A 20846-nucleotide genomic window follows, 5' to 3' on the forward strand; every position below is an offset into this window, starting at 1 on the left:
ATAACAGATAAAGGAAAGCAATGGGTGAGGTGGATTGAGCACATGGAATGATATACTCAAGGGAGTCTGTAGTAGGCCAATGTGTGCCAAACAAATTTCCTGGGTTTGAAGTTTGCTGGATGCCAAGCCTACAGTAGAGGAACTTGACCAAAGCATCCAAAAAGGTTCCCAAGAACAAAGCTTCAGGATCTGTTTCTGCTGAAATCTACAAATGTGAAAAGACTTGCTGCAAAGATTAAATGAGTTATTGCTACTCTCTTGGAAGGAAAAAACTGTTCTACAATATTTTAAGGATGCTCGTTTCATCCAACTCTCTAAAAACAAAGGAGACAGAAGTGATTCTAATAACCACACAGGTATATCTCTTCTTAATATTGTTAAAAAAAAATCTTAAACTGTATTTTTTTACCTAGACTTCAAACTTTATCTTAGAGAATCTATCCTCTAAGCCAGTGTGGCTTCCACTAAGGAAGGTCTACCATAGACATGGTCTTCTCTGTAAGACAACTGCAGGAAAAGTACAGAGAGAAGCGTATTAAACTGTACATGGTTTTTATAGATTTAACAAAAGCCTCTGAAATGGTTAGTCAGTCAGGGCTTTACATTGTTCTGAAGAAGCTTGCTTGTCCACCTATATTGCTAAACTTTGTGAAATTCTTACACAATGGCACGAAGACAACTATAATGTATGAAAAACAAGAGTCTGACTCATTGAACTTCAACAATGGAGTGAAGCAGAGCTAGGTACTGGCTTCTATATTGTTTAATATTTACTTCTCATTCCTGTTTCAACATGTGTTCAATGATGTTTGAGAGGGTGTCTATCTTAGCACTAGACCTGATGGAGGTTTGTTTAACACTGCAAGGTTCAGAGCTAAGATGAAGGTGAAAGAAATATCATAAAGGACCTGTTGTTTGCATGTGACGCAGCCCTTGTGGCTCAAATTGTTGATGCCCTACGACATCTTATTACCAAGTTCTCTGATTCATGCAAAATCTCTCGGCTAGCAATAAACTTGAAGAAGACTTATCATGCACCAAGGCTCTTCAGAACCAGTTCCAGATATCACTTTATTTGAATGGATGTTGTTAACCAATTTTGCCACCTTGGCTCTACTGTTACCAGCAATGTAGATCTGGATGTGGAGCTCACTAGTAAAATCGGCAAAGCAGCTAGGAATCTTGGTCTTTTGCAAGACAGAGTTTGGAACAGTAACTAATTGTCAACTAAAGTGAAAATCCGTATTTATGAGATATGTGTTTAATCCACCCTTCTATATGGCTCAGATACATGGACAACTTATGCCAAACATATCAAAAGAATAAACAGCTTTCATATCAGATGCTTGCATAAAATTCTTCTAATAAGACGGCAAGACAGGGTGACACGTGGAAGTGTTAAATCATGCTGGTATACCATTAATGGGAAGACTGATTCATAAGAAAAGAATCAGGTGGCTTAGACATGCCAAGCAAATGCCGGATTACAGGATCCCAAAGAGTGTGCTGTACTCTGAAGCTTGTGAAGGGTCTAGAAAGAGAGGCAGACTGCTGTGCAGATTTCGGGATGCTTACAAAGATGATGTAGTATCCTTTGGAATCTCTGTGGATGATTGGAAAAGGAGTGCAGAATACCGCTCTGGTTGGCGGAGACAGCTTGTAGATGGAATGAGGCATTGTGAGGTGGACCGGATCAAGCTCTGTAATGACTGGCATCAGAGGAGGAAAGAATCTGTTGCTCAGATTCAGAGCATTGCTAGTACATGTGTGTGCCCTACCTATGCACAGGACTGTCACTCGCACACTGGACTCAGCAGCCATCAAAGAACTCATCAGCGCATAGACCATGCTCTATAAAGAGCGATGGTTCCATTGATTGACTGGGGCTGAGCCCATGTCCTGGGAATAAAGGTTTTAATCACATAACACTATTTATGGAACATTTCTTACACTCTCATTTCCTATTTGGATATTTTTGATGCCATAGACGGGGTGGCCCCCTGTACCTTGAGTTGCTTTATCTTTGCTTGGACATTGCACTCTGAGAAATGTTCAATGTTGGTCAACTGCAGATCCATCTCTGTTAGCCAGACCAGAATGCTGTCACGTGCTGCCTCAAATTCCTCGCGCTGGCCAATAAAATGCTGAAAAAGCAAAAGGGGAAAACAACCAAAACAATGTGAAACTTCCATAAAAGTTAGTTTTCACTTCCCTATCTTCTGAGTCTGATTGAAGAGAACAGTTACAAAAGTTCAGCTGCAAGAATTCTTGTTCTTCTCTTCTAAGGGGAATTAGGGCACCCAGGTCCAACTCTACATCTTCCTGCAATGTATTACTTAACTACTTTAGGTAGCACCCATGAAATCATCAAAATAAAATTTAAATAACCCAGCCAAAGAGAAAACTTGCATGCGCTTGAGGAGTCAGAAGCTCACAATACCCTCCATGCATACAGTCTAGTTCTGAAAGAGAATGGCTTGAAAATAGAGAAATACTTTTAGCCTGCGCAGGATGGAAGTGACTCGCTTTTGTAAGTTGTCCCATCTCTGGTTCCCTTCATGGACCATCTGTTTGAGGCTGCAAGCAGAGTCAGTGCGGTTTTCTCGGGCCAGGCGGCGGTACTGTTTATTAATCAGTTCCAGCTGTGTCAGACTTTCATGCACTTGCCGTTGGAAGGCCTAAAATAACAGTGGAAACAACAAAAGACATTATCAGAGTGTCAGCTCCTGCAATTGGTAAATAGTCTCAGATTGTTCTTGTCTTTGGCTCCAATCCTGAAATTGGATCTGTATGGGCAGACCCTTTGGAGAACCATATAGATTCCAACATGGGTGCAAACATTTGCTGGTACTGACCTGATTGTAGGATTGGGGCCTTTTGATTGGGATGAACAAAGAGAAATGTTGCTGTTTACAATAAATGTTGCTGTTTACAATCAATAAATGGCAGTAAGGACCAAGCATTTCAGTGAGAATGCTCCTGTCACAATGACAGCAGCAAGCACAGTTTTATTCCAAGAATGAGGTACTGTCCTTTCTTGGCTGTCCAATCTTTTACCTGCATATTTTAGAATATGGAGGGTGTAAATTCTGAAAGAGATTAAAGGTCTCTTAAAATGTTATAGTAGAGGGTTGCCTGTGGTATTGACTAATAAAATTTCAGTGGGTTACAAACAAACAAGCACTGTAAATGGTGATGTCAAATTTTTAAAGACGTCAAAGCAAAAATTTCTATGGTTTTATAAGATTTCTCAAGTCATAATGACTTGGCAGATGCTGAGACTTTCTCAAGTCACTACCACTTGGCAGATGCTGAGAAGTCTATGAATAATAATTGTGAATTTGCTTTGACAGTATTTCAGGCACCTTTTATTTATCTTCAGTATGACAGGTATGAGAGCCATTTTCATTTCCACAGTCACAGAGAGAGAAAGTTTTGTGAATATTTATACAAATCTGTGTTTGAGCAAATGGCCAGGCCACATGTGACTTATTCAAATCCTACTTGTTACCTATCAGCTCTGTGTTCTTGGGGAACCAGGGGGCAGTACCCAGCCTGTCTGACTTAAGAAAGACCTTCCCCCCCGCGCCTTTGCTTGAACCAAAGCCGATCAGAAGACAGACTTACAAAAAGCAACGAAAAGGCAGGGGAAAGCACACCTAAACCTCTCCCAACAAGAGTAACAGGATCAAGGAAACTCCCCTAGCCTCATTTGTATCAAGGATGGGACAGGGAGGCAACCCCATTAACATACAGAATGGAGAACAGAGATTTCAAGGCAAGAACCGCACTGAACTCTGGGGGATCTCTGCTCCAGATGTTAACGAACCAAAGCCTGCACACACCCAGCTCAGTAGTTATCAGAGAAATTCTAGTAATAAATCCTTTATTGGTATCCAAAATACTGAAGCTGCCTAATTGCATTGCAAGCTCCTTCAAAGGAACACCACCCATAGCCAGGAATGAGCAGTTCCTATTGTCTAGCCTGAACAAACCAACTTTGGTGTACTATTTTGAGCCATCAGTTTACCCATAAATGAATCTAGTGTTCTCCCTTGAACTACTGTTCTTTCCCGACAAAAATCCCTCCCCATGCTCAAGTAAGTGCTCTGATGCCTGGATCCAAAATCTGCATCAGTCCTATTGGGACTTCATCTTCTCCTGACTGATTGTGCTGGAGGCTCTGCCTGTCTCCAGTACTCCAGACCCTCAGCTACCACCACCACCACCTGGGAACCCCGATCGATTCAAGCTTCACGGCGTGGCGAGAACCCAGCTCTCACTCTCTCTCTGTAGGTATGACCTTCTGACCCTGACTTGTGTGATCAGTTATAGTATTCTAAACCTGACTTTTATAATCAAATTTAAGTTAGATTTAATATTATAACTGCTTTGTTTGTTTGGCTCCCCTTGTATGGTTATTACCTGGCAATAAATAACTTTCACGGTTAAGCTGGTTGCTTCTCTCTCTCTCCCCCCCTCGTGGGTGTCTTTTGGCTTCCCCATTCGCTCTTCAGCAACATTCCTCAGACCTAAGCTAAAGATCCCTGCAGCACCCAAAAATCCTGTGGGGTTTGCCCATCAAGTGGGTTACTACCAGAACAATTGCAATGTGAAAGTGGGGACAGGAACATGCTGAACCTGGGGCAGATGAGTGTGGCAGCTTTGAAGTGCTGCTCAACACAGCCTGCTGAGTCAGGGGCATAGGAAGGTGGCAGACTGGAAGTGCTGCTCGACCCAGCCTGCTCAGGCAAACTCTATGCCAGTGTGGTGCCCATGGAATATGAGGGTGACAGCTCGGAGGCACTGCTCGACCCAGCCTGTTGAATCCAAGGGTGGCAGCTTGAAAGTGCTACTTGACCCAGCCTCCTGAGTCCAGGGACATATAAGGGGTCAGCTTGGGAGTGCTGATTGACCTGGTCCTCTTCAGACGTGCTCTGTTAGTGTGTGTGTGTGTTCGTCTGATTCTGGGGCTGGAAAAACCCAGCTCTGGGGAGCCTAGGTCTTGCAGGATAGCTCCATTGGGAGCGGACTTGCAGAAGGGAGAAGCAGAGCTTTGTATAAGAGCAAAAGTGACACAAGCAATACATTGATAGAATTACAGACCCACCCCCCAGAAGAGTAACCCTAATAAATGACCATACCCCAAAGTAATGGGCACATCTGGTAACATTCTTCAGGTTATAAAAGTTTCAGTCAACCAATTTGGGAACAGAAACAGTACCATGTGACTTAGATGATCAATCACACTGTGTGAATAGCAAATACTCAAAAAGCAAGTCATAGTAAGAACCTGGTGAGCACTTTGTAGGCTTGAATTTGTTCACAAATTTATTGTTGAATTTCCCAAAAGCAAAATTTGTTTTGCTGATGACTCAAGAACAGAGAAAAGGGCTAAATGTGTTGAATATTTCACTCAGCTCTATTTGGGACACATGCAATTTAAAGGAAATGATAAAGAAGTGAATTGGCTTTGGTTCCAGATCACAGTTGTGCAAACTTGCACGGTGTAGCATTAGGCAGCAAAAAAAAACAGGTACTTACCTTCTCGTAACTGTTGTTCTTCGAGATGTGCTGTTCACATCCATTCCACATTAGGTGTGCGTGCACCGTGTGCATGAGCGTCGGAAACTTTTTCCCTTAGTGGCTCCCGTTGGGCCGGTGGGGGCCGCTCTGAGTGGCGCCACTGTGCCGTGCATATATACCCCCTGCCGCCCAACCCCCTCCGGTTCCTTCTTGCCGGCGACTCTGACAGAGGGGTCGGAGGGTGGAATGGACGTGAACAACCAGGAAAGCTGTGGAAGTCGCTTGCGTCCTGGTAGAGTGGGCCATGACTGCTGGGGCCGGAACACCTGTGAGCTCAGAGCACGCCTGGATGCAGTCTGTAATCCAAGAGATCTGCTGCGCTGACACCGGGAGGCCTTTCATCCTCTCGGCTACAGCCATGAACAGCTGTGCGGATTTGCGAAAGGGCTTGGTGTGCTCCAAATAGAACGCCAGCGCTCGACGCACATCCAGGGTGTGCAGGCTGCGGTGACTTGGGTCCGTACAGGGTTTTGGAAAAAACACCGGCAGACGAATACCCTGGCCCAAACGGAATTGCGAGACCACTTTAGGGAGGAACTTGGGGTGCGGCCGGAGCTGCACCTTATCATTGTGAAACACTGTATATGGTGGCTCAGAGGTGAGAGCCCTCAGCTCAGACACCCTTCTGCTGAGGTAATGGTCACCAGAAATGCCACCTTCCAGGAAAGGTGGAGGAGGGAGCAGGTAGCAAGGGGCTCAGAAGGGGGTCCCATGAGCTTAGAGAGGACCAAGTTAAGGTTCCATGGAGGGACTGCGGGTCGTGAGAACAGAAACATCTTCTCCAATCCTTTAAGGAACCGTCCCACCACTGGGTCGGAAAACACCGAGCCCCCCTGAAAACCCTGGATGGAAGGCGGAGATGGCCGCCAGGTGCCTGAGTGAGGACGGGGCCAGCCCCTGGTGCTTGAGGTGCAGGAGGTACTCTAGGATGGCTTGCACCAGGGCCTGGCAGGGCTGCACTCGTCGAGGCTCACACCAACACAAGAACTTTTCCACTTGGCCATATAGGTAGCCCTGGTAGAGGACTTCCTACTGCCAAGCAGAATCTGCTGCACAGGAAGGGAGCACTTGCTCTCCAAGGTGTTTAGCCACAGAGCTTCCACGCCGTCAGGTGCAGTGACTGTAGGTCAGGGTGGAGAAGCCGCCCGCCGTCCTGTGTAAATGAGGTCCCGGTGTAGGGGCAGGACTACTGGGGCCTCCACCGATATCTCTAGGAGCGATGTGTACCAGTGCTGGCAGGGCCATGCCAGGGCAATGAGGACATCGCTGCCCTGTCCCTGCATACCTTGGGCAGGACCTTGTGTACCAAGGGCAGCGGGGAAAGGCATACATCAAGCCCCCTCCCCACGGGATCGCAAACGCTTCTGCGACTGAGCCAGGGCTGTGGCCCTGGAACGAGCAGAACTGCGGGCACTGGGTGTTGATCCTAGTGGCAAACAGGTCTACCCGGGGAAACCCCCACCCGTGGAAGAGCGAAAGCATGACGTCCACTCTGAGCGTCCACTCACGCATGTGATACGACCTGCTGAGGTAGTCTGCCAGCTCGTTTCGCACCCCCAGGAGATACGACACCTCGAGGTGAATGGCGTGAACTATACAAAGGTCCCAGAAGAGGAGAGTGGCGAGGAATGGGCCCTGCCTTTCTTGTTTATATAAAACATGTCAGTAGTGTTGTCTGTCAGAACTGTCATGCAGTGATCACTCAGAGTGGCGTGAAAGGTCTGGCAGGCTAGACGAACTGCCCTGAGCTCCTTCACATTGATATGGAGCGACTGCTCTGCTCCGGACCACAAGCCCTGAGTCCTGAGGTCCCCACGGTGAGCCCCCATCCGCGGTCTGACGTGTCCATCACCAGCGTCAGGCCCGGTTGTGGGGCGGCAAAGGGGATGCCTTCGCAAACCATAGGCTGGGATTGCTACCACAGCAGGGAGTCCAGCACGTCCCTTGGGGCTGTCACTACCAAGTCCAGGGGGTCCCTGCCTCGGCGGTACACCTGAGCGAAGCACACCTGCAAAGTCCTGAGTCTCAGTCTGGCAGGCCTGACCACATGCGTGCATGCTGCCATGTGGCCCAGGAGCCGCAGGCAGCACCCAGCCATTGTTGTTGGAAACTGGCGCAGGGAGGTCACCGCTTGCTGGATAGCCCAGAATCAGGATACTGGAAGGCTTGCGGAACAATCTCAAGGCCACCTCCATGTGGCCCCGCACTTCCACTTTGGATCAACCCGCTAGGAGCCAGTCGTCAAGGTACGGGTAAACCCGGATCCTCTGCCTCCGTAAGAAGGCTGCCACCACCGCAACAAATTTCATGAACACCCATGGGGCCGCAGCTAGACCTAACGGGAGAACCACAAACTGGTAATGTTCTTGCCCCACGGTGAAGTGCAGGAACTGCCGATGTGCAGGGTGGATGGCAATATGGAAGTACTTGTCCTTCATGTCAAGGGCAGCGTACCAGCCCTCTGGATCCAAGGAAGGGATGATGGTGCCCAGAAAGACCATGCAGAACTGGGCCTTGACCAGGAACTTGTTGAGCCCACGCAGGTCTAAAATGGGATGAAGGCCCCCTTTGGCCTTGGGGATGAGGAACTACCGGGAGTAGAAACCTTTCCCCTTTAGGCCGTGCAGCATCACCTCTACCGCCCCCGCCACTAGCAGCGAGCGAACCTCCTTCTCTACGAGATGCTCGTGAGAGGGGTCCCTGAAGAGGGATGGGGAAGGGGTGATGGGAGGGAGGGAGGGAAGAGAATTCCAGCGAGTACCCGTTCTGTACCATGCGTAAGACCCAATGGTTCCGACTTAATGTTGGATGACACACGGGAGAAATGGGACAGGCGGTTCAGGAAACAGAGGGACGGATCTGGTGACTGGTCTGGTACGCTGTCCCCGAGTGCACCTTCAAAAGCCTGGCTTAGTGCCCAGCTGGGATTTGTGCTGACCTTTGTTCTGACCTGGTGCATTATTGTTGTTATTATTGCGCCGTCACCTGTTATCCCTGCCTCACCTACAGTAAGGCTCATGCCTATGACGAGGCTGGTACTGGCGCTGAGGGGGAGGCTGCGGCTTAAAGGGCTTCCTCTGCATCACCGGGGTGTGCATTCTCAGCGACTTAAGTGTACCCCTCAAGTCCTTGAGGCTATGCAGCCTCACGTCTGTCTGGTCCGAAAAGAGCCCGGACCCTTCACAGGGGAGGTCCTGAAGCGTATTCTGGACCTCAGGCGGCAGGCCTGACTCCTGAAGCCACGCCGAGCACCTCATGACCACCCCTGATGCGATTGTTCTGGCCGCCGGGTCTGCTGAATCCAGAGAGGCCTGGAGAGAGGTCTTGGCTACTGCCTTGCCCTTGTCCACCAGGGCCATAAACTCCTGTTGGGAACCTTGCGGGAGGTTGTCCTTAAACTTCCCCACCACTGCCCAGGAGTTAAAATTATGCTTGTTGAGGATGGCCTGCTGGTTAGCAATCCTCAACTGAAGGCCCCCTGACAAGTACACCGTTCTGCCAAAAAGGTCCAGGCGTTTTGCCTCCTTGGCCTTAAGGGCCAGGGCCTGTTGTCTATGGTGCTCCCTTTCGTTCACCGCCGAGACCACCAGGGAGCATGGACTTGGGTAGCAGAACAAGAATTTGTAGCCCTTTGACAGGGCAAAGTATTTGCACTCCACACCTTTGGCTGGAGGCTGGGGTCTGCCATATAGTCGTATAATTCAATTGGATGGTCTTAATGAGCAGGAGCGCTATTCTAGATGGACCTTCGGGGCTCAAAATGTCCACCAGGGTGCTCAACCATCTCCTCGCCATGCAACCCCAAGTACTGGGCAACCCTATGTAGTAGCTCCTGGTGGGCTCTGTGGTCTATGGGTGTAGGGCTGGACACCGCTGTACTCGCCACCGCCTTATCCGGGGATGACAAGGAGGTTAGCAGCTGCTCAACCCCCTCTGGCAGGTCCTCCTGCTCCCCTCTTCCCATGGGAGGGGCCTCCGGCTCGGGCCAGGGCGGGAGACCTTGGGCGGCACCGGACTCAGTACTGGTTTCTCCAGTTTATCCTGGGGGGATGCTGGAGGCCTGGATACTGTAGCTTCCGGCGCCGTCGGGTGTTAGTGTGGGGACCAGCACCGCTGCACTGAGAAGCTCGCCCTGGACGGGGCCCCTTGGCGCTATTGATAGGCCCAAGGAGTCCAGAAGGGCCAATGACCTAGAGGCCCCCACTGGGGGTGCCAACCCGTCTGAGGGTCCCTGCTGTCCAGAGCACGGTGTAAGTAACTGTAACGGCCGGAGTCGGTGCCGGACTGCGGCGACGCTGACCGCGAAGGTCACGGCAGTGCTGACGATCTGTGCCAGCGTGAGATCGATGAGTGGCTCCTAACCGAATGGGAGCGGGACCGGCACTGATATCCCAAGGACTGGGAACGGGATCTGGACCGGGACCGGGGTTCCCGGGACCAGCATCCGCGGGACTCCTCTGGTGAGGGCCATCTCGACTGCTCCTGGTGCCGGTCTCTAAGTGGTGCTGGAGAGCGTCGTGCCCCTTCCGTTACTTCCTTGCACTGACCCACTCCCAGTACCGCGACTTCCTTCTGAGCCGTGGGTAACTGGGAGTCTGCAGTCACGGAGCTCGACTGGGACCAACTCCGGGACAGTGTCCTTGAATGGCACACCGTAGCTGGCCTATCCCTCGATGGCACTCATGGCATGGGTGCCAGAGGATTCTCCCTGTACAGTAGGGGGCTCGTCGCCGACAGCTCAATGAGGTCATTCGCCACCTCAAAGGTGCCAGATGTGGAGAGCTGATCCATTATGTCCTCGAGCTCATTGTCCACACTGAGCTCACTTAGGCCTGAGCTCAGTGGGACTCGTGGTGCCGAAGCCACCGATGCCAATGCTGGTACAGTGGCCTTCCCGCTCTTATCGGTGCTCAGGACGTTGGAAAGTGCCGGCCTCCAATGAGGGGGAACGTCCGCGCCTTCCTTTTGGCTATGCCATGGGCAGCACCGGGGAGGACAAGCAGTGCTGGGGCCTAAGTCTGGTGCTCTGGGGCCGATAGCTTTCTATGTTTAGCCCATGCTGGGTGTCTCGACGGCTGCGGGGCACTACGCACTGAGGAAACCGGAGCCGATGTCGGGCACTCCAGGCCCGGTGGCTGCAATGCAGCCTCCATCAACAACTGCTTCAAACGAAAGTCTCTTTCTTTCTTTGTTCTTGGCTTGAGCACCTTTCAAATCTTACACCGCTCAGTCTGATGCTCTTCCCCCAGGCAACTTAGACATGAGTCACAAACTGGCACAGGCTTGGGGCACGTGGCACAAGCCTTAAACCCGTGGGCCTGCGGCATGCCCCACGGCCCGGGGCGGGTACTGGAAGCCTCCAAGCACCTAATCACTTAAGTGTCCACAACAAAGGTATGCTAACTAACTGATGCATCCGATGAAGTGAGCTGTAGGTCACGAAAGTTTATGCTCAAATAAATTTGTTAGTCTCTAAGGTGCCACACGTACTCCTTTTCTTTTTGCGGATACAGACTAACACGGCTGCTACTTTGATAACTGATAACAGCTATCTAACTCTGAGAAAGGCTAAGGGACTGCTCTCATATGAGAGAGAGAGAGAGAGAGGTTGTTCCAACGCCGCCACGGATGGTAAGAAGGAACTGGAGGGGGTCGGGCGGCAGGGGGTATATATGCACGACGCAGTGCCGCCACTCAGGGGGCCCCCCGCTGGCCCGACGGGAGCCGCTAAGGGAAAAAGTTTCCGACGCTCGTGCACACGGCATGCACACACCTAATGTGGAATGGACGTGAACAAGCACTCAAAGAAAAAGTGACTATGAGGACAGGAGGAGGGAGAGAAATGATAGCACTGGAAAACAAATATTCTAGTGGACCCGAATACAAAATCATCATCATCATCAGCTATGTAGATGTATATTGCCTCAATCCTGTCACTTGCCAGAATGCATGTTAATTAAAAATGAAAATAAGCACTTTTGTGCAATGAACCCACAGGGATAGCTCAAGGAGCTAGTCTAAAACAACCAAATACACCGAAGGGTTCTTGTCACTATAATTACTCTCTTTGTTTAAATGCCAATGAAAGAAGAAAGCAACCAACACACGGTTCTGTAATTGGAGTCAGAAGCACATTCTCTCATGGAAGAGGCATCAATCTGACCACTGATTTACTAACTCAGAAGATTTAACCTTGTAATCTACAACTCTGTGTAAATTTACAATGCCACCTCACCTATTATCAAGTCTTGTTTAGCAAAAGACCAATTATATATGTTTTCCAATGTTCAGTTCAGCTATGCAGTAATTCATTTGCTTATGTTCCTCTTTGCATTACAGCCTCAGTGTAATACTGGACTACCGTGTGATTTTGTACAATGGAGCTCATGACATACTAAATAACTGAAGCCATCTAATGTGCTTTGCTAAAGTTCTTAAAGGTTTTAATCTTATTGGTGGGATGGATAGGAGAATAAAATTAGGAAAAAAGTACAGTTACAATCTGAAGGAACTCAATTTTCTACCTCTGGTCAGGGCTGCCCCCACATGATTGCCCCCACACTAATTTTGGACTTACATCCCTACTTTGAGATGATAGTAGCTGTATGTACATGTAGATGTACCAATTTAAACAGGAGTACTAGACTAAAAACTATTGTCCTTGTCTGCAGTCTAAGCTCCATATATCTGTGTGAGAGTACTGTGGTGTGTGTTGGAAGGTAAAGGTCAGTATATAAAGGCTAACACAGTGAGAGAGCATAGACAAACAGGCTTAGGGCAAAGTCAGGTCAGCTGTGATCGCAGGAGACAGCTGAGATATGCATGTAGTCTCTCATTTACAGTAACTCACTAAACATGATTTAGACTCTGGTCACTGAATGGAGGGAGGATGGAACAAATGGGCAGGACTGCAAACAGAATATTGCTTTTCCAGATAAATCTCAACCTTTACATGATTATTATCCTGTAGCCTTCGGCTTCACTATAATTAAGAGGTCTGTCAGTGTTTCAACAATGACCATAGCTTCCAGAGGTTTGTACACAGATAATAAAAACTGAGCCTGGCTGAAGCATTCCAAAGCCTAGGCCCAAAGAGTTTATTTTCTTGTGTTCACAAATAGGAAAGAAAACTGAAACTAACTCACCTGAACAATCCCCAGAGAGTTCCATTTATTTGCACACCACACATACACTCTGTCCAGTATGTTACTAGTCACAAACACAGATGAGTTAAATAACTACAACACGGCTGCCCCAGCTCAGGCCCCACCCCTGCACATATGCACATGCTAAACATTTAGCTTGTGTGTTGTCCGAGTGATATCGAAGCAAATACTCACACGCGTAAAGTTACTTGTGAGTGTAAGTGTTTGCAGGATCAGGATCTAAGATGGGAATGTGGTAACACTTTGCAAATATCTGAAGAGTGTAAATATGAAAAAGGAGAGGAGTTATTTAAGGTGGTACAATACCAGAAATTACAGCCAGGAGCAATGGGATGAACTATAGGAAAAGAAAATATTTAGGGTGTATATAGTCTTCAAAGAGAAAGTGTAGAAGGATTTGGGACATTTAAAAATTAAATTGGACAGAACCCTGGACAATGCACTGTAAGGAACAATCCCGCATTGATACGGTAAGAGACTGGATGACCTAGTATGTCTTTTCCTATATCTATATATCCATATATCTATAGCCTCTAATTTTTTTTCTTAAAAAAAATGCTAGTGGGGACAGCTGCAAAATCATCAACTCTTCTGTATCATGTGTCTGTATTGAGCAGCTTATGTACTGAAAGGAGAACCAGCTGGCTGCTGTAATAGGATCTGGAGATATTAAATTTCAGACATAATAAGTTACCTCAAATTTCTTTAGCTCTTCCTTGGCAACCGTATACAGCACACCAGAGGAGCTAGGAAAGGCAGCTGTCCTCTCTGAAATTTTCAGCCAGTCTTCAAAGCGAGAATAGTCATCTAAGAACTTTTGCCACAGTCGCCACGTCTCTTCAATTCTGCGACAAAATGGAAAATTAGGGTACGTTTAGATTTGAGGTCATTTGACTGCATCGTTCTGCCTGATCATAAGCTTCAATAGGGAATCAGGGCTGCACTGAAAAATAACTGGCTCTTAACCAAGCCTTGATTGCAAGGTTGATAAATGGACAACATAAATGGCTGGCTGATTCCAGTTTAAGCTGGAATAAGACAGCAATGTTTTTTTGTGTGTGCTGCAAATCCTCATTTACAATTGGTATAAAAAGAACATTATGAGCTGTAATAGGAGTTCTAAAAATTTGGCCATTTGCCAAAATGTAGCCCTTTGTATAAAAACTCCAATTAGTCAAATGTTCTAGAGCAGTGGTCCTCAAACTGGGGTCCACAAGGGTATTCCACGAGGTCCACAAGTCATGTCTGGCTCCAGAGGGGTCCGAGAGTCATGTCTGGGGCTGTCATAGAATAGAATCATAGAATATCAGGGTTGGAAGGGACCTCAGGAGGTCATCTAGTCCAACCCCCTGCTCAAAGCAGGACCAATCCCCAACTAAATCATCCCAGCCAGGGCTTTGTCAAGCCTGACCTTAAAAATATCTAAGGAAGGAGATTCCACCGCCTCCCTGTCGGCCCCACTTATCAACTCCTCCTCCTCCTCCCTCCCAGTGCCTCCTGCATGCTGCGGAACATCTGTTCAGCAGTATGCAGGAGGCGCTGGGAGGGAGGGGGAGGAGCAGGGACAGTGCATGCTTGGGGGAGGAAAGAGGCAGGGAAGAGGAGGGGCAAAGGTGGGGTCTTGGGGGAAGGTGTGGAGTGGGGGCGGGGTCCGGGGCTGAGTGGGAGTTGAGCACCCCTGGGAAAAATCAGAAGCCAGCTTGGGGGTCCACAAAAATTTAAAATCAAAATGGGGGTCCCTGGGTTGCTACAGTTTGAGAACTGCTGTTCTAGAGACAACATTCAACTGCAGAATCAAACCATTCCTACAGGAAACCGAAAATGTTGCAGCATGAATTGTTAAATTTTCCAGGGTAACCGAACCAGGAGAAGGTAGTGTATTGGTATTTTTAACAAACAAACATTAAAATGACTAAGTATATCTGTCATAAATTACTTGGAATTAACATAAGGATGTGGTGACATTCTTTTGCATTCATCAGTAAAAAAAATCTAGTTTTAAGAATATCCACTGCAAATACGTTTTTGTAACAATGTATTTTTAAAACATGAAATAAGTCACTGAAAAAAACATTTCAGTTGATGAAAAAGCAATGTTGTTATAATTATACATGTAGCAGAAATGTAATTTGAGTCCTGATCCTGCAATTCAATGGACAGACTTTTGGGACTGTACATAACCCCAGTGACATCAATCTGGTTCCACACAAGTGCAGAATCCTGCTTGTGTAGATCTCCTTGCAAGTTGTGGGACGAGGTCTGCTTTTAAATATGGAGAATATTTTCTCAGGTAAGTGAATATCTGAGAAATAGCAACGTTTTTCCCCCAGATTGAAACATCTGGAGAATCTCTTGGGTTTTAGAGTATTTTGTACTTACTTAAGTCGCCTTTCCATTGACATTGCACAGATGTTTCTCCATCTTCTGTCCAGGTTCCGGGTGGCCTGCTGGATGGAGTCGCACTCTGTTTCTGTGGCACAAGCATCACAGTCATGGAGAAGTACCTCACACAGGTTGAGAACAGATGCAACTCCAGTGCTGTGTTTCTCTATGTCCCTTTGGAGCTCCTGCAGTCAAGAAATCAAAGCTTAAATATGTAAGCCAAACCATGTGCTCTTTGAAAATATGCCATTTAATACACTATTAAAAATAATATAAAATAAGAAGTCAGGCAAGCTCACAAGAATCAGGCTGAATGAGTATTAAAATGCCCAACCTACATGGGCGTTGCTGCAATGTTACCAATAAACAAGTAAGTTAGTAGCAGTAGATGATAGTACAGAGCTATCCAGTACTTGAGAAAACCTGCAGATAGAGGACAGATCCTCAGCTGGTGTAAACTGTCATAGCTTCATGACAAGGAGTACTTGTGGCACCTTAGAGACTAACCAATTTATTTGAGCATGAGCTTTCGTGAGCTACAGCTCACTTCATCGGATGCATGCCGTGGAAACTGCAGCAGACTTTATTTATACACAGAGAATATGAAAAAATACCTCCTCCCACCCCACTGTCCTGCTGGTAATAGCTTATCTAAAGTGATCATCAGGTGGGCCATTTCCAGCACAAATCCAGGTTTTCTCACCCTCCACCCCCCCACACAAGCTATTACCAGCAGGACAGTGGGGTGGGAGGAGGTATTTTTTCATATTCTCTGTGTATAAATAAAGTCTGCTGCAGTTTCCACGGCATGCATCCGATGAAGTGAGCTGTAGCTCACGAAAGCTCATGCTCAAATAAATTGGTTAGTCTCTAAGGTGCCACAAGTACTCCTTTTCTTTTTGCGAATACAGACTAACACGGCTGTTACTCTGAAAGCTTCATGACAGAAAATGAAATTTTTGTCTCATCAGCATTTCTCACCACTGCCATATTACAATGGAACTGTTTAATTTCCCAGTTCTCTTCTCCCCCTCCCCACAAGAACATAAAACAGAAGTTCAAAAGAGAAAAAAGTGGCAGCTAACAGGGACAGAAGCAGGCAAAGCAGGGATTACTGAACAGGGGGTGAAAGACTCTGACACACACACTGAGGGCTCTAGGATCCAGATGTGCCTCACCTGCCCCTCGCCACATGGGCTTGGGAGAAAACTGCAGACGAGCCAGTCAGAAACTCCAGCTGATAGGAGCAGAAGCAGCCAACACAAGGACCTTTGGACCTTCAGAGAACCTACTACAGTTTTGACTGGATTTTATCAGCCCTGTGCTGATTGGTGTTTGCTCCAACCCTACCCCTCTGGTACAGTCTCTTCGCCTCAGCGTCACTCCACACCTGTCCCACATCCCCATCACCCTCTTTTCCTTTTCCTTCCATTTAGCTCAGCCCCTTGTGGAAACTAACAAGCCATCTGTTACCATCACATTGTTCCCTCTGCTTATGTGTTCTAACCAGGCTGCGTCTGTCTTGGCTGTTTAGACTGTAAGCTCTGCAGGGCAGGGACCATCTACTGTACTGTGTTTGTTGGGTGCCTAGCACAGAGGGGCCCTGTTTTTGGCTGGTCCTTAGGCACTACTGTAATACATATGATGATGAATGTGTTAGCACACGTTGAATGCCTGCAGGAGTCTCGCTGGGAGAGAATATACGAACAGACATGATGAGGTTGACAAGTGTCTGCACTGGAGCCTCTATGGGCGCCAATGCTCTGGGCAGCGGGGCTGTTAGCTCCTGGGGCAGCGCAGCTGCAGAGCCCGGCCTGACCCGGTGCTCTGTGCTGCACGGTGCTTGGCTGGCTCCAGCCCCGGGCGGTGCAGCTCTAGCGCCGTCAGCCACCGGTGCTCCAGGCAGCAAAGTAAGGGGGCAGGGAGAGGGGGGCGTGTTGTTGGACAGAGGGCAGGGGAATTCGGGGGGCAGGGAGCGGGGGGGTTGGTCAGAGAGTGCGGAACGGGCGGGGGGGGGTATTGAATGGGGACAGGGGTCCCAGGGGGGCAGTCAGGAAGGAGGGGGAGTTGGATGGGGTGGCGGGGGGCAGTCAGGGGCAGGGGTTCCAGGGGCAGTCAGGGGACAGGGAGAAGGAGTGGTTGGATGGGGCAGGGGTCTTGGGGGGGCGCCATCAGGGGGCGAGAAGCGGGGCAGGGGCTGGGCCACGCCTGGCTGTTTGGGAAGGCACAGCCTCCCCTAACTGGCCCGCCATAAAATTTCCAAAACCCAATGCGGCCCTCAGGCCAAAAAGTTTGCCCATCCCTGTTTTAGAACGTAGCTTTCCCCTTTTCATGCTTAAGTATCTTTTATGCTGTGAAGGCTATTTCTTAAAAAACAACAACCATCCATACCTATGATGTCATACTGAAGGATAATAATAATAATAATAATAATGGCAAGAAAAATAAATAAGTTCCACTGCACTGTGGGCATTCACTCTGCTATATTGTGTTCCCGTGTAATGCTATTCTTCGGTAAGTCAAGAGGGTGTCTCTTGACATGTTCCGCAGGTGGGGCAGCAGTAGCACATATCTATCTATCTATCAGTACATCTTTAATATGAAATGTAGTTGTTTTCCTCTCAGCTGTCCAATGATAATATTATTTTTAATTGGGGATGGCGGGGAAAATAGGGGAGAAAAGTGACTTTCCGCAGAAGTTTTCATAAACATGGAAAGAAAAAGCAGTCCTCCTAGTGTCAGCAATTACACTCTTCTAACTAATCTATGTCCATCTCATTTTAGTAAATTAAGGGGGGGGGATAGGAATTAAAAAATTTATCCTGAATGTGGTTAGCTTTCCAACTCTATACATCTATAGTAAAATCCACAACAAAAGTGAAGACGACACTAGAGACATGTGGACAACGTGGGTAAGGAATCAATATAGCTTTGTGGAAGATAGATCCTGTCAAACGAAGTTTTTTTTAAAATGAGATTACAAGTTTGGTTGATAAAGGTAATAGTGCTTGATTTGGAACCACATGACATTTTGATTAAAAAAACTAGAACTATATCAAATTAACATTTTACAGATTCAATGGACTAAAAGCGGCTAAATGATAGCTTTTACAATATAGGTGTAAATGAGGAATCACCATCAAGTGAGTGTATTTCTACTGGCATCTTACAGGGCTCGGTTCTTGACCCTACATTATCTAACATTTTTATCAATGACCTAGAAGAAAATATAAAACCAGCATCGATAAAGTTTGCATATGACATAAAAATTAAAGGGATAGTAAATAATGAAGAGGACAAGTCACTGATACAGAGCAATCTAGATTGCTTGGTGAACTAGGCACAAGCAAACAACGTGCTTTTTAATATGGCTAAATGTAAATGTATACATCTAGGAACAAAGAATGTAGGCCATACTTAAACAATGGGGGACTCTATCCTGGGAAATGATTTGGGGGTCAGGGTGGACAATCAGCTGAACAAGAGTTCTCAGTGCAATGCAGTGGCTAAAAGGCTATTGTACTGTGATCTTTGGATGCAAAAACTGGGGAATCCTCAGTAGCAGTAGAGAGGTTATTTTACCTCTGGCTGTGGCACCAGTGTGACTGCTGCTGGAATACTGTGTCCAGTTCTGGTGTCCATAATTCACAAAGGATGTTGATAAGGGTCAGAGAAGAGTCACAAGAATGATTAAAGGATTAGAAAACATGCCTTATAGTGATAAATTAAATAGACTGAGCTCGAGTCGAACAAAAAGAAGGTTAAGGGATGACTTGAACACAGTTTACAGGTACCTACATGGGGCACAAATATTTGACAATGGGCTCTTCAATCTAGTGGACTAATGTATAATATGATCCAATAGCTAGAAGTTAAAGCTAGACAAATTCAGACCGGAAATAAGGTGTAAATTTTAAGAGTCAGGGTATCCACTAGAACAATTTACCAAAGATCATGTTGGAGTCTCCATCACTGGCAATTTTAAAATTAAGATTGGCAATGTCCCAACATTCTGTAACACTGTTAAAACAAACTGGAAATTCTTTGGCAGCTTTATTTTGAAAATGGAGCTTTTTAGTGAAAATGAATGAAAAAGTAGTTCAATAGCACTTGTACTATTTATTTTAATATTACATTTCCCAGAGAGCCTGCAGCTAGGATAGCCACATTTACTGGGTGTTTTTCCTGTGACGATCATCAGTAAAATACTTAACAATATTGACTTTTTAATTGTCATCTTTAGGTTTCAGATTTCATAGCCTATTCAGACCACACCTCTCAGAGTCATTGTTTCAGGATGCTTGCAGGCTCAAGAAAAGAAAGATGCATGGGTTGCAGTAAGCCACATTTTCAAGGTTTTCTCTCCAATGCTAGGGGCTAAAAGCCAATTAAAACAACCAAACAAACTGAAAAGAGATTTTTTTTTAGTACAATTCCACACCATGGTATGGATTTTGCAGTAAATTTTGTGGCCTTGGAATTCTAGATTACATAGGGACCAGTGAATAAAGAACCAACCATTTGCACAAGTTTGGTTAAATGAACATAGATCTTGCCTCCTCCCTTGTGACTGCCTCAGCTGTATTATTTGTCTGCACATAGCATAACCTCTGAATCACCTTTTTGAAATGGAACTCAAACATGAGTCAGTTGTTGCCATGAATTTAGTGAATGCCTTTTTGGACAAATCAATCCACAGATGAACACTTCAGTGTTTTTAAATTACAGTCTGCATCCATAAATGATTTACTGTACATTTGCTTTTACTTCTACTGCTTTTACTTTCACAAAGTTTAGTTGCTGATCTGCCCTTAGCACCAGCAATCCCCACTATTGTAGCTCATGTATTTCCTAAGACTGTTTTAACTCTTGGGAGTACTACAAAGGACATGCATGGTACAGGACATCAATGTATGCCATCTGCATCATCCTCAAGAATTGCATTGCTCAGATGTGATCCTATATTATTAATCTCCACTTCTTGGTTTTCATGACCTTTTTGCACTGGAACTGACATTCCATCTTGAAATGTCATTTCAACATATTTGTCTTCAGCACGTTACTGGTGCTTGTGAGACAGATTGTGAAAATGATCTCTTATTATTCCTGGATATCTGTAAGAAAAATTTCCTGCCCAATTGCTGACTACATTTGGATTATACCTCATGATTCAAATGGCTGGTTAAAGATGGAGAGTAACACTACCTGCAAGGAAACAGAAGGGACATTCTGTAACACCTTGCCATGTTTCACATTTGTTGTGGCCTAATTAACAAAAAAGAGAAAAAAAATGGCCTTTGAAATTTGACTAGTTTTCCAGGGTTGGCCGGATTGCAGTGAGGTTACACTCACTCTCCTTCAGGTCATACTGCTTTAACTGCCCCAGAAGAGCAACTGAAAAGTTATTATGTGTGTTCCCCTCCAACTCAGACTTGGCTGATGAGCCAGTAAAAGCAGAGTGTGGGAGCCACAGAACTGGGATCAGGCCCTAGTTTCTGGCAGGCAATGCTACATTTTTAATTAAATTTGAGATCTGTAGTTGAGTGATAGTTTGTGACAGTGTGGGCTGGGGATATAACATGTCCCTAAGAGAAAACAAATGTGGAAAAATATACAGATCAAACAGAAAGAAAAACTAGTGCTGACATAACTGGCTGAAAAGGTAGCTGAGGTAACCTGTGTTGTAAAAACCAAATGAATATTACTAGTAAC

The 20846-nt window shown here is 46.6% G+C and overlaps 1 protein-coding gene across 12 annotated transcripts in view; it reads right to left on the minus strand.

Annotated features, from left to right (window-relative positions):
• SYNE1 (spectrin repeat containing nuclear envelope protein 1) overlaps positions 1-20846 on the minus strand; it is a 501442-nt gene that overhangs the window by 25418 nt on the left and 455178 nt on the right. For all 12 annotated transcript variants that reach the window (XM_073337684.1, XM_073337695.1, XM_073337685.1 and 9 more), the window contains 4 exons: positions 15132-15319; positions 13447-13597; positions 2496-2678; positions 2007-2144 (listed from right to left, as the gene is read on the minus strand). In XM_073337684.1, coding sequence (XP_073193785.1) covers positions 2007-2144; positions 2496-2678; positions 13447-13597; positions 15132-15319 — 660 coding nt within the window. The remainder of the gene's footprint in view (positions 1-2006; positions 2145-2495; positions 2679-13446; positions 13598-15131; positions 15320-20846) is intronic.

The sequence above is a fragment of the Lepidochelys kempii genome, chromosome 3 (genome assembly GCF_965140265.1).
Source record: "Lepidochelys kempii isolate rLepKem1 chromosome 3, rLepKem1.hap2, whole genome shotgun sequence".
Lineage (NCBI taxonomy): Eukaryota > Metazoa > Chordata > Testudines > Cheloniidae > Lepidochelys > Lepidochelys kempii.